The sequence below is a fragment of the Limulus polyphemus genome, unplaced genomic scaffold (genome assembly GCF_000517525.1).
Source record: "Limulus polyphemus unplaced genomic scaffold, Limulus_polyphemus-2.1.2 Scaffold1041, whole genome shotgun sequence".
Classification (NCBI taxonomy): domain Eukaryota; kingdom Metazoa; phylum Arthropoda; class Merostomata; order Xiphosura; family Limulidae; genus Limulus; species Limulus polyphemus.
Window position 1 is genome coordinate 54,910 of NW_013666651.1, and position 13,403 is coordinate 68,312.

Consider the following 13,403-nt stretch of genomic DNA (forward strand, 5'->3'; position numbering starts at 1 on the left):
AATAGTGGGATTGACCGTCACATTATAACGCCCCCACGGCTGAAAGGGCGAGCATGTTTGGTGGGACAGGGGCTTCAATAGGAGTTGTAAGCAAAATTCTGAAAAAGGCAAGAGAAACGTTCACTGTTAACAATGGGAGTGATAAAGATAGAAAACCTACACTCTCCATAAGTGATGTTAAGTATCTCCGGGTGTGTTCTTTACAAGAAATACTACAGTCGAGTAGATATTTTTCCAACTATTTTGCTGTAAATGGATACAGGTGTGAATGTTACCTCGAGAACGGTAGGATACACATTAGCATGAGGTGATCTCAATAGACTACCCGAAATCCGCTGTTAAGAAGAGGTAACTAAGCCAAAAAGGTTGAACTGCACAGAAAACCACAAACAGTGGAATGAGCAAAGCTGGAGACGCTTATCTTTTGCAGCTGAAACCAAGTTCGAATTGTTTGGTAACAACTAACAACAGTTTGTTTGATGGCGGAGAAGTGAACGGCATCAGAGTTAATGTACAACATTTACAGTGAAGCATCGTTGGCACCCTGACTGCTGACGAGTACAGGCAGGTTCCGATCCACCATGCCATTCCCTCAAGAACACGACTCATCTAGCGGGGATTTATCTTCCAGTATGACAATGATTCCAAGCACACAGGACCTATGGTAAAACGAAATTTTAACTGTAAAGAGGCCGATGAAACTATCCTAACCATGGTTTGTCCTGCACAAAGTCCAACTCTGAACATTACTGAGGCTGTATGGATTTATGTAAATCCCGAGAAGGTCAAAAAGTGACTAAACACTTGTTTGAATTGTGAGGGTTTATACAGGACATCTATATAACAATATTCCACTGTCATACAATGATAAACTGTATGGTCGCATGAAACAAAGCTTTAAGCAAAGGTTTGCTTGTTTCGGTGTTAAGCACAAATCTACACAATGAGCTATCTGTCTGTGTCCACCACGGGTATGGAAACCCTGTTTTTAGCATTATAAACCTTCAAACTTTACGTTAAGTCACTGAGAAGGATAAAGTAAATCTCAGATGCAAAATACTAGTGCATTGTATAAATTATTTTCTTTTGTTTTCTATTTTCCGTGATAGTGTCTTGTGCTGTTATTAAATTCATCACTTGTATGTCACCATAATTATTTCCATTACTATATATAACAAATTAACTATTCAAAAGTAATTTTAATGAAATCACGTTATTTTGTATTTATCTATATTTTTATATCAAATATACTGATATATAGTTTAATAGCAATACATTCATTTACATAAATTTAAATAATGACATGTAAATTGTCATAGGATGTAAGTTTAAAACGAATTGAAAACTTAATTAAAACTAACAGCTCTGAATTTTATTAGTTATAATTGATCTGTTTCGAAGAGATATAAATGTTGTATGTGAGAAAGGAAATTAAGTTACCTTAAACAAAAGTAGTTTTAAGTAGTTTGGAAATAATTTCTGTAAGTTATTTGTTATGTTTTATACAACAAATAAAAAATAAACATGACTTCATCTTATACAACTATTCGTATTCAAATGCATCACGACAAAACCACGTACCAAGACGTTTCGTTTCTGATTAATGTATCTGCATAATAAATTCATAAGACAAAGAATATCTCATAAATATTTATCAAAGTTTTAAATGGATAGAAATTTAACAAAAATAATGTTTTCTTCTACTAGTGAAAAAAAAAATAACGGAAAATTAGCAACCAGATTAAAAAATAAGATCTTTCTTTAAAAAGTCTTCTCGATTTAGTGTAATTAGTGGCATTTCACCAACATTTACAAACGCATTCCAAGGTTGCTCTTTTGAAGATTACTTTTACTATAGTAAGAGAAATTACAACAATCTTTAGAACAATGTCCATGGCGCTCAAGTCATGTGACTCATCTCTTTTAGAATCTTATGAATAAAACAGAAGGTGGGTAAATAGCATATCTTAACACATGGATTTAGTGCAACGCGCATGGCTCATTTACTGGAGAAATAAAAGCAAATACAAAGTGGCAAATGTACAGGAAGGGAAGATGAATATGTATCGATTGAAGACTCATAATCAGAAAATATATAATGATGAATAGCAAACAGACAGACACAAATCAAACAGAAGTTGCGATTTTAAAACATGGAAAGTAGCTTCCGAATATCTTACAAACATGAAATCCAGATGTTTACAGTGAAGTAAACCAGTCGTGTGAAATGGTTTCCCGTTGTTGTTTGCAAACGAACAAAAGACATTCCAGCTGACTCATTATCTCTGAATGGTGATAAGCTTCTGTGATTGTGCGGTAGGAGTCGCAAGGTCTAGAATCAAGATGCAGATATTGGTTTGGTTTGTTTTGAATTTCGCGCAAAGCTACGCGAGGGCTATCTGCATTAGCCGCCCCAAATTTAGCAATGAAAGACTAGAGGGAAGGCAGCTAGTCATCACCACCTACCGCCAACTCTTGGGCTACTCTTTAACCAATGAATAGTGGGATTGACCGTCACATTATAACGCCCCCACGGCTGAAACGGTGAGCATGTTTGGTGGGATGGGGATTCGAACCCCCTAACTCTCAGTTTGCGAGTCAAGCGCCCTAACCACCTAGCCATGCCGGGCCGAGATGCAGATATTAGCAGTATCAAAGTCTGAGTATGAATTAATACTATCAAATAGAAAATTCAGTATGGACTGCTTTTCTAACTTTCTTGAATGTCACATTTATTTATGTATGACAGGGAAAATGATAGATGGTACAGTTAGAGGCTGATCGGTGGAATTTTGGTCCATATTGCAACATCAAGAAGCACGTGTTTCTTTGTGTTCCTGTAAAATAATATGTGTAAACAATGCAAGCAGCCTGAGTCGATATTTTAATCCGGTTCTGTAAATTCTTTCATAAAAAAGAAGCATCAGAAGGAACAGAAAAGATTTTCAGTGACGGTTAAGTTGAGTTTGTAGTTTCTTACGTTACTGAGCCACAGCACGTGGAACGAGACAAAATATTAAAAACACTAAGAAACGTTGATGAAAGCGGTCTTTTTTATGGATAAAGCCCAGAAAGTAACCTTAAAAAGTACCAAACACCTCAATGTGTATTGATTTTATTCTCCCCACACACACGCCTACGTCCACGCGTTGAAAGCTTACTTTCTGAATCAAAACGAATCAGTGGTTCTACAAATATGAACTTTACGAAATGAGTAGAATGTTATCCATTTGTACTGGCAGGGGGCGGTAGTCAACCTACGTTTCTCAGATGGCTAAAGTAGAAGATCATAATCTACCTTGGAACATAATTACATCAGCAGACCGCCCCCTGAGAACACGATGAGTTCTGGTAGTGGTTGATTGGATGCCAATAATTAGCAGAGATATTCACTGCAAATAATGCATGATAAAAAAATATTAAAAACACTGCGATGAATAGGAACACTCATAGAATAGTCTGTTTCGCTGTTGCTAAAAATGGAAAAGAAAAAGCTTTTAAAAATTGTATTCAAGGCTCATACTTGAAGCAGTCGGTGCTTGATAAAACTTCATTATTATAGAACTGAGGAAAATAAAAACAATTGTACGTTTCACAAGTATTTAATTTATTACTACCCCCCCCCCAATGGTACAGCAGTATGTCTGCGGACACATAACGCTAGAAACCGGGTTTCGATACCCGTGGTTGGCAGAGAACGGATAGTCCACTGTGTAACTTGTACTTAACTTCAAACAAACCAGCCATGGTAGTAAATAACGAAATAGTTGTGATACATCAATATGTTTCAGGCTGAACCGAGGAGTTTTAACTGTGGCCAAGATACATTAGAGCCCAGTGTGCTTAGGATAGTACCAGGATACTTAAGGTCGAACCAACGTTATCAAATTAGCGGTCAAGATACATTAGAACCCAGTGTGCTTAGGATAGTACCAAGTTACTTAAGATCGAACCGACGTGCTCAAATTAGTGGTCAAGATGCAGTAGTACCCAATATGCTCACAGTAGTACCAGAATATACAAAGTCGAGCCGACATGCATAAAGCAGTGCTTAGAGCAGTACTAGAATATCTAAGATCCAGCTGATGTGCTTAAAGAAGTGCTTAATGTGTTGAATGTATTGTCTTGGATCTTGAAGATGGTGATCTAAATTTTATTGAGTTCATTTTGAAACTTGTCCATTTTTCTCTTTACTGAAACATTTTGTAAAGATCATCTTGTGTACTTTGATCGTTGCTTTTTTTTATTCCTATACGTCTGGTTATTTTTTTGCGTTGAAATATCTAAGTTTCTGCTCATGTTAACACCGAAAATAGCGATCGAATCTCGTAAAAATAGGTCAACGCGTCAACCACTTTGATGTTATACCAAACTCAGTTTTCTGTGATCTTTTGGATTCTTTAGATGCTACTCTAAACAATAAAACAGTTGTAAATGAAACATTAGTACTACCAGATAAAATGATGTGGACTTTAACGCCGCATTTTATGGATTTTAATAAGGTTAAGTCGTGAATTCAGGGTTAAAAATAAATGTAAAGGAAAATAATTTTATGATAAATATTCTATTTTTCAAGCGTTTTTTTTTAAAGTTAAAACTAACAAAGTTTAGATTTATGCGTTTTAAACATGTCTTTTTAATATTGTTTTTTTCCTTCTGAAGAAGACAAGTCTACTTGTGAAAAGAGGTACAGCTTTTAAAGTTTAAGTTTTTAAGTTGATAACGTTAATGATATTATAATTAACTTAATAAAACATGTTTTTCTTATGTTACTGCCAAAATTATAAATGATTACAAAATTACAGATTAGTTACAGAACAAGTCAATTAGAAGTCATACTGATTTAATCCAGACATTATAGAACCGTATGAAAAATAAAGTTTCAATAAAAGGCAAAAAAATATTTCATCTAGACAAAACAAGTATCAGTGTACAATGTATTTTTATATTGATCTCCAGCATTTATGTCGTGGACCAGCTTATATTTTTCACTTTAATTTGCTTATTAGTTTGTTATTAAGCACAAAGCTACACAAGGGACTATCTGTTCTGTGCCCACCACGAGTATCGAAACCCGGTTTTTAGCGTTATACGTTCGCAAACGTTCCGCTGAGCCACTGGTGGATTTTCACTTTAAAATAAAAACATTCCTTCGAAAGTTAGGAAATTACTTATGTTGATTTTTCGCCCTATAACACACTCAGTCAATTACATATAAATCCAACAAGTTAGTTAGCTTTATAGCTGAAGCTGTTTCAGGGGAGAGGATCTCAAGGGGGCCAAACCCTCTACATTTCCAAATGCAGGAAACAAAATCAAAATAAATAGTAAAACGTTAAATAGAGATAAAGAGAAGAATAAAGATGCAAGTGCTAGAAATGTATTCAATTGTTTTCTGGGATCGATTATTCTCGTATTCCTGAATGGAAAGGGGGGTCTGGATCATCTGTAAAACGTTGAAGATGGCCTTAAAGAATTGTTCTTCATATATATTACTATCCACTTAAGACCTACCACAGGTCTTTGAATTAGCTTCTTTCATCAGCATGATTGTCAAACAATCCATCCTTCTGTCTGGTCCATCAGTAAGCAACACTTAATGTAACTTGATTTCTGGAGCTACATAAAGATTCTTATTCTAACTGTCCGCTTCGCAAAAGAGGTAAAGGAGGTTCTTGTAGGCAGAAGAAAGTACTGGTAACAGGATTTCTCATTGCAAAGTTGGCAATGGGACTGACCGGCGAAAATCAATGGAAAGTGTCAAGAAACGGATTTAGAGAGATTTCAAATTTTAAAATGTCTTCTGGTTCTTAGTAGGGGTCAAGCCCCCTCGCAGACTCTCCAATATTCATTTATTTGGATACCCCTCCTTTTTGAAAATCCTGGATCCGCTTCCGTATGGGTAAATTGTTTTAAAGAGTTATTTATTAATAATAGACTACTAAATTTATTGGTAAAATAAATAACACGTGCAATCCTTATTATTGGTGTATAGGAAAATCAAAAACACTAATATTTTTACCACTTGGAAATATGGGATGGATAATTAATAAGCTACAGCTAATATGATTTAAAAAATTAAAAATTATATTTTCTATGATGACTTAACGTTTATATTAATTCATTAGTTCGAATTTGTTTTGGTTTGAATTTCGCGAAAAGCCACACGAGGGCTATCTGCGTTAAACGTCCCTAATTTAGCAGTAAAAGACTAGAGGTAAGGCCGCTAGTCATCATCACCCACCGCCAACTCTTAGGCTACTCTTTTACCAACGAATAGTGGGATTGTTCGTCACTTTATAACTTCCCACGGCTGAAAGGGCGAGAATGTTTGTTGGGACGGGGATTCTAACCCGCGAGTCTCAGATTGCGAGTCAAGTACCCTAACCACCTGGCCATGCCGGGCCAATTTCGAACTCTGTTGTACATTAGTTGGGCTAATGTATTAGGTATTTTCGACCTGAACAGCACGTTATAAGACAAATCAACCACATCAAACCATCATAATTAAGAACAGATGAAAAGAAGAAAACAACCAAGTAGCAGCACTCACTGCTTACACGTTTACTCTTAAGGGAATAACGTCATTAACTGTTACGATGATAACGCTGTTACAGCTGAAGTGTGGAGCGTGTTCAGAGGTATATCGCGTCTCGAACATTGGACCCACAGCCGACCATACTAATCACTAGATCAACTAAGGTTCATCTAAATCAGTAAGAAGTAAGCCATAAATCAAAAATATTTAATCATTTACTTAATAGTTTTAATCAAAAATCTCGTTTTCAATAAAGAGTTATCATTAGTCCTATCAATTACTTTTCACGGTGTTGTTATTCTTTTTCCTATAGGAAGGAGCACTATTATAATTAATTTATCACTCACTATGTACAGAAGTTATTACATGCTACTCTACTTTTTAAAAGCTTTTCCATTAATTACCTAGCATAAGCAATTAGCCTGAATTCGTTTTGAATTGAGGTGTATCTTTTAGGAAGGTGAATCTAATCGTTTTAAAACTCAATTTCTTAGTTTTAAAAAAAGCTTTTTATATTGCAAAAGCGATAACGTAGATTAAAAGTGCCAATGTTATATAAAAGTGACACCATGAAATATTAAAGTATTATTTATGATTAAAATAATTATGGGGCAAAATTAGTCAAAACAATAGAAAAAAAGTAAAATGTGGATTTTATAACTAAAATTATTTTTAAAATGTATAAAGTTTTCAAGAAATCTGGCTTTGCATATTTTTGTAGTTATTGAAATGTCTGTCCATGCTACTTTAAAATTTTTGCATTTCAAAGAATTTTGAGAAGGTATTTTTTACTAATTGTTTTGTATTTAATTATTTGGATATAATGTTATAATACCTAATGAATCACTGTGTGGTTTATATATTATTTTTATAAAAAATATTTATTGATTTTGAATTTAATATTCGCATTTTGTAAGTTTTTATGTTCAAGGTGTAAGTTATTCATTTCTGTTAAATCGGAGAAATTATATTAGAATGTCCAACCCCCTTTTTTTTTCAAATGGACTTTTCGTTAAAGCCCCAACTCCCAAGTATTGTTAATAGTAGTTAACTTTTTCTATAAATTTCCCTATTTCTCTCAAACTCAGAAAAAAATGGATTATATTTCAATCTACAATGATTATATCTTTCAAGAATGTAGGTGTACAGTTCTGAAATGTTTCTAATAATCAGTGTTTTAGTTGTGTTCGGTTTCTTTTTAATTTTTGGATTTTGTCCTAAAATCAGTTAACACTGACACAATTAGTACATTCCTGATCAATCAAGATTATTGTATTGTTATATGACTTTTAATTTTATTTTTATTCAACGTGTATAAATATGTTGCTACCCTATGAACCTTGAATCAAGGCAGAAAGAAACATGTCCATAATAAATTCAGATCCTACAGTTTGAAATTTATTCTAAGCAAATGAGTAGAAACATTGGTTATTGGAGAAATTATTGGATAGTATTATAGCTTCCACGTTATTTATTGAAGCTGAATAGAATATAGAATAGTAGTGTTTAAAAATTAATATTTATCATTCCAGGTGGTCCCAAGGGTTGTTGTTCCACCAAGGTCTGGTAGACTGTGCTCGGGCAAGCCTGCTGGTCCCTTTAGCTGTCAGCGTTATGATGTGCCAAAGCTTATCTAAATGTTCAGTGCTAGAGACAGCCTTTTTGTTATTGGTCACTGTGTCTACAGTCAATCTCTTGACATCTGTCATCAATGATGCACCCCTGGTTCCTGACCTAAGCCAGCCTTTGTTGGAGAACAATCAAAACAACGTAGAATCTCGTGGAATTCCTCTAGATAGTCGCCAATGTATAGCTTTCGGATTCTTCATCATCTGGTTTGCCAGTATCACTATTAACCTCGGCCCCACATTCCTCAGTGGCGCCCTCTCAGGTGGCCGAGAGTCAGGACAAGGAGAAGTTTGTCCCATGGTGTATGGACCCGTTCGCCACTATGTCCTGAACGTACTATGGGTGTCAGTCAACATGCTCTGTATTTTACTGACCGCTGTGCATCTGCGGAAGATGCATCGGGACCTAACCAGGTCCAATCTCGAGGCCATCAGAGTAGCGAGTCTGGTGACCACTATGATCTCAGTGCAGTCAGAGCGTGAGACGGGAGAACACCAACACATACAGAATTATATACACAGGCTGGAACGTGAAGGGCTCCATCGTGTGAAAATGTTTGTTGTCCTCCTCGTGGCTTACGTTATCTTCTGGGGTCCTCTCTTCGCTATTACACTCGCCCAGCCAGGACTGGACACGGCCTCTTTAACGTATCAGGTCAGCCTACACGTAGCTTTCGTGCATGCATTTGTAAACCCAACCTTGCTGTTGATGTTAAACAGAGAATTGCGCCAAGCTGCATCAGATCTACTGTGTTGTCGGTGTTGCGTGAGGAACGAAGACAGTATTCCTCACTACCGAGCAACGTCTTCTCTACATCTAAACCATGGGTACATGTAAGTTGTTGCTTTATTATTAAGTAGTGTTTGTAAGAAGATGACGGGTACATGTAAGTTGTTGCTTTATTATTAAGTAGTGTTTGTAAGAAGATGACGGGTACATATGTTGTTGCTTTATTAGTAAGTAGCGTTTGTGAGAAGATGACGGGTACATGTAAGTTGTTGCTTTATTAGTAAGTAGTGTTTAGAGTAGATTAAGGGTACATGGAACTTGTTATTGTATTACTAAGTAGTGTTTGTGAGAAGATGACGGGTACATGTAAGTTGTTGTTATATTAGTAGCTGGAGTTTGTGAGTACATCACGAATGCATGTAAGTTGTTATATTAGTAGCTGGGGTTTGTGAGTACATCACGAATGCATGTAAGTTGGTGTATTAGTAGCTAATGTTGGTGAGTAAATCACGGGTACATGTAAGTTGTTGCTTTATTAGTAAGTAGTGTTTGTGAGAATATGACGGGTACATGTAAGTTGTTATATCAGTATTTAAGGTTGGTGAGTAGATCACGGGTACATATAAGTTGTAGTTGTATTATTGGTTAGGGTTGGTGAATGACGTTTCTCAACATATCACAAGTTAGTATATATAACCTTCCAACTTTAACATTGTAGACTGTAATACGAGCGTCTCTAACAATAGCTAATGAGTTAATGTTTAGGTTCGTTTGCCCGAGAACAACGTTGGGTAGAAAATGGTTTTATGGAACTTATTTTTGTATTCATGGGTGAAAATATTCTTGTTATTGTATATCTGAGAGGAAAGATAATTAGTAGAAGAATTTTGTTATTGTATTCGTGGAGGAAGAAGATGAGTAGATTTAAATTGTGCAAATAAATTTATTTGGTGTGAAAGATTGTTGGATTGTCCATTGACATATACATATAGTTATGATATTGGAAGTAGAGATGAGTATGCTATAGATACACGTGTGTATTTGTTTTCATTATAGGGAGACATTTTTGGCAGTAGTCAAGTATTTGCAAGCCATTTTATAACTTGAGAGGGAGATGTTTGTATAGACGACAGATATATGTGAACACTTTTGATTCTAGTACAAAGAACTCTTGGTTTTACATACAGGTATATGCAGGCTATCTTTGTACTTATAGGAAGAATGGTAGATGGATATAAATGTGAATGTGCGAGAAGTTTTTGTAATGGTTAAGAGGGAAGTTGGTATAAATCAGTGGTATATATGCCAGAAAACTTACTCTCGACAGAAAAGTTTTTTTGGCGGATGAATGTATGATTTAATCTACTATATTACTTTAGAAAATAACACCCGTATACTTACAAAGTAATATGGTAAAGAAGAATTTGTTTGTTTGTTTGTAAGTAAGCACAAAGCTACACAATGGGCTATCTGTGCTTTGCCCACCACAGGTATCGAAACCCGGATTCTAGCGTTGTAAGTCCGCAGACATGCCACTGGGGGGCGTAAAGAAGAGAAAGTTCTGAAACCCTAACACTTTTGGAATATGAATTTTGGTTTTGGTTTGACTCCCCTGTTCAAGCAATACTATAACCAATCATTGTTAAATAGCGTTGTTTTATTTACGTTTCGAAGATGGCCTTTGGCCCCAAGTATTTGTTTGTTTGTTTTGAACTTCGCGCAAAGCCACACGAGAGCTATCTGTGATAACCGTTCTTAATGTAGCAGTGTATATCTGTACATCATACCACCCACCATCAACTCTTGGGCTACTCTTTCACCAACAAGCGTAGTGGGATTGACCGTCACATTATAACTCCACCACGGCTGAAAGGGCGAGCATGTTTGGGGGAAGAGAGATTCAAACCTGCGACCCTCAGTTTGCGAGTCGAGTGCCCTAACCACCTGGCCATACCAGCCCCGGCATGAAGCGTCTAAACCGATTAATAACATTGCCAACTTTTGTCATTTTTTGTGTATTACTAAGAAGGGATATTGATAAAGTACAATTGCAAGACGTTTCTCTATTTTTAGTGAGAACTGTCCGATAGATCCTGGGTGTTGGGGAATTATTATTATTATCTAGATCCTGAGTGTTGGGAAATTATTATTATCTAGATCCTGAGTGTTGGGAAATTATTATTATTATCTAGATCCTGAGTGTTTGGAAATTATTATTATCTAGACCCTGAGTGTTGGGAAATTATTATTATCTAGATCCTGGGTGTTGGGAAATTATTATTATCTAGACCCTGAGTGTTGGGAAATTATTATTATCTAGACCCTGAGTGTTGGGAAATTATTATTATTTAGATCCTGAGTGTTGGGAAATTATTATTATCTAGATCCTGAGTGTTGGGAAATTATTATTATCTAGACCCTGAGTGTTGGGAAATTATTATTATTTAGACCCTGAGTGTTGGGAAATTATTATTATCTATGGGATTTTGAATCCGTTTTACTTCACAATATATTAACCTAAATTAACAATGTTACGACATTTCGTCAAATTCATTATTCGATACTATACGGCGAACCAAGATTTGCAGAATGATTGAGACGAGGTGTTAGTTAGTAATTCTAATACCTCGTCTCAATCATTCCGCAAAACTATATCAGATCGGTATGGACCCGAAACAATTTCCAACTGGCGTAAGCGGACCAGGCGTTTAATGATTGTATACATAAGTTAAAGATTTCTTCTCTTTTTCACCAGTGGTGAAATTTGAAAAAATAATCTATGACGCAGAGGCCTAATGCATTATTTGATTGGCCAAACCATCTTCTGTGGACTGCAGTTTCGCCTTTTTGAGATTCATAAGCACATGATCTTTCATTCCAGCCTGAGGAGGGACTGGTGAGCCGTTACAGGGTTACACCCTCTCGTTGGCCAAGCAATGAAAACTAGAAATAGGTGGGAAGAATAAAAGACGGAGAAGATGGGTAAAAGTGAGAGGGCAAGCAGAGAGAGCACTAGTGAGAAAGAAAGTAAAGAATAGGAAAACGAAATGGTGGGTACAGGGAGAATGAGATAATCGAAGTGTAACTACATAAACACTGGCAGTAAAAAAAAAAAGAAGAAAACTTGAACGGATAGACGAGCACTGTAATGTCTAAATGTAGTGACGAGTCAGACAGGAAAATTCAAACCTTTAAGTCCATGGGCATCAGTTAACTGGATAGATAGAAGGTGGAAGATGCAACATGGATAGGTACTTCAACATTATTGGGATCATCTGGCGAAAGTAACATAACATACAGGTTCGAAAGGTGCTTGCCACCAAAGTGCATACTCAACTTGCTGATTATATCCAACTTTCTCCCTTTGTGACATATCCCGGTTTCGTCTTTGATGAACATCTCAGTGAAAACCATACTCTCTCTGACAACGTCTCTCGCCATTTTAATCAGCTCCTATCTCTCACAGGAATCTTTTAGAGCTTAAATCTGCCTCATTTACTGTACACGTATAGGACCTACATTCGACCCTGTCTGACATATAGCCATGCTGCCAACTGGATTTCCACTTTTCCAGCTTTCTACTATCGTCTCCAAATTTTGGAACACCATTCTCTCTGACTTGCTTTCAATGTTAAGTTGCCTAGCCAAACAAGGTGGGGGGGGGGGTATGACGGTCTGAACTTCCACATATCCTGTTCCACCTGCACCAGCTTCGTACTCGCTATGTTATCAGGTTCTTTCTTTCTCAAAGAGATTTAATAAGGACGGATCACGGCACGGGCGGAATTATCGGCTTGTAGTATCAAAAATAATACCATGCGTTTTGGATGCATTGAGTGTAAGATGCTAGCAATGACACCAAACCAAAAATGAATTAACTGCAAACTGGAGAACCTTATTCAGATTAGACGTAATTGGACAGTGGGCAACCAGATCAGCATCATCAGCATACTGGTACAACTGAACAATAAATCGAGGCTGAGCCAAATCGGCAACATAGAGAATGTACAAAAAGAGGGGAGAGCACCAATCCTTGGAGAACACCAACGTAGAGAGTGAAGAAACAAAACAAAATCCCATCAATAGAGAGAACAGCCCACCAACCACAAAGGAAAGAAGAGGTAGGACGAATATAGGGAACTGGGAAGTGGAAGAGATGCAACTTGTAGAGTAAACCACGATGCCACACTGAGTCAAATGCATGATGAAAATCCAAGAGCAACATACAAGAGAGGTTACGAGAGTTAAAATTATTGGTAAGAAAGTCAGGTAACTGCAGAAGTTGATTCATGATGGCGAGATGTGGACGAAATCCAGCTTGAGTACTTAACAACAAGCAGTGAACAGCAATGAAGTTGTGAAGCTGGGCAACCAGGATATGCTCAAAGGACTTACTGAAAACACTGATAGGACAGTAATAACCCACATCAATGCGAGCTTACCAGGTTTAGGGAAAGAAGGATAACAGAATATTTCTACGACTCGGGGGGGGGCAGTAAAAAGAAGA

The 13,403-nt window shown here is 36.5% G+C and overlaps 1 protein-coding gene across 2 annotated transcripts in view; it reads left to right on the forward strand.

Annotated features, from left to right (window-relative positions):
- The window catches only part of LOC106461835 (histamine H2 receptor-like), a 62,105-nt gene that overhangs the window by 20,435 nt on the left and 28,267 nt on the right, over positions 1-13,403 (forward strand). For both annotated transcript variants that reach the window (XM_013921693.2, XM_022388912.1), the window contains exon 3: positions 8,071-9,000. In XM_013921693.2, coding sequence (XP_013777147.1) covers positions 8,071-9,000 — 930 coding nt within the window. The remainder of the gene's footprint in view (positions 1-8,070; positions 9,001-13,403) is intronic.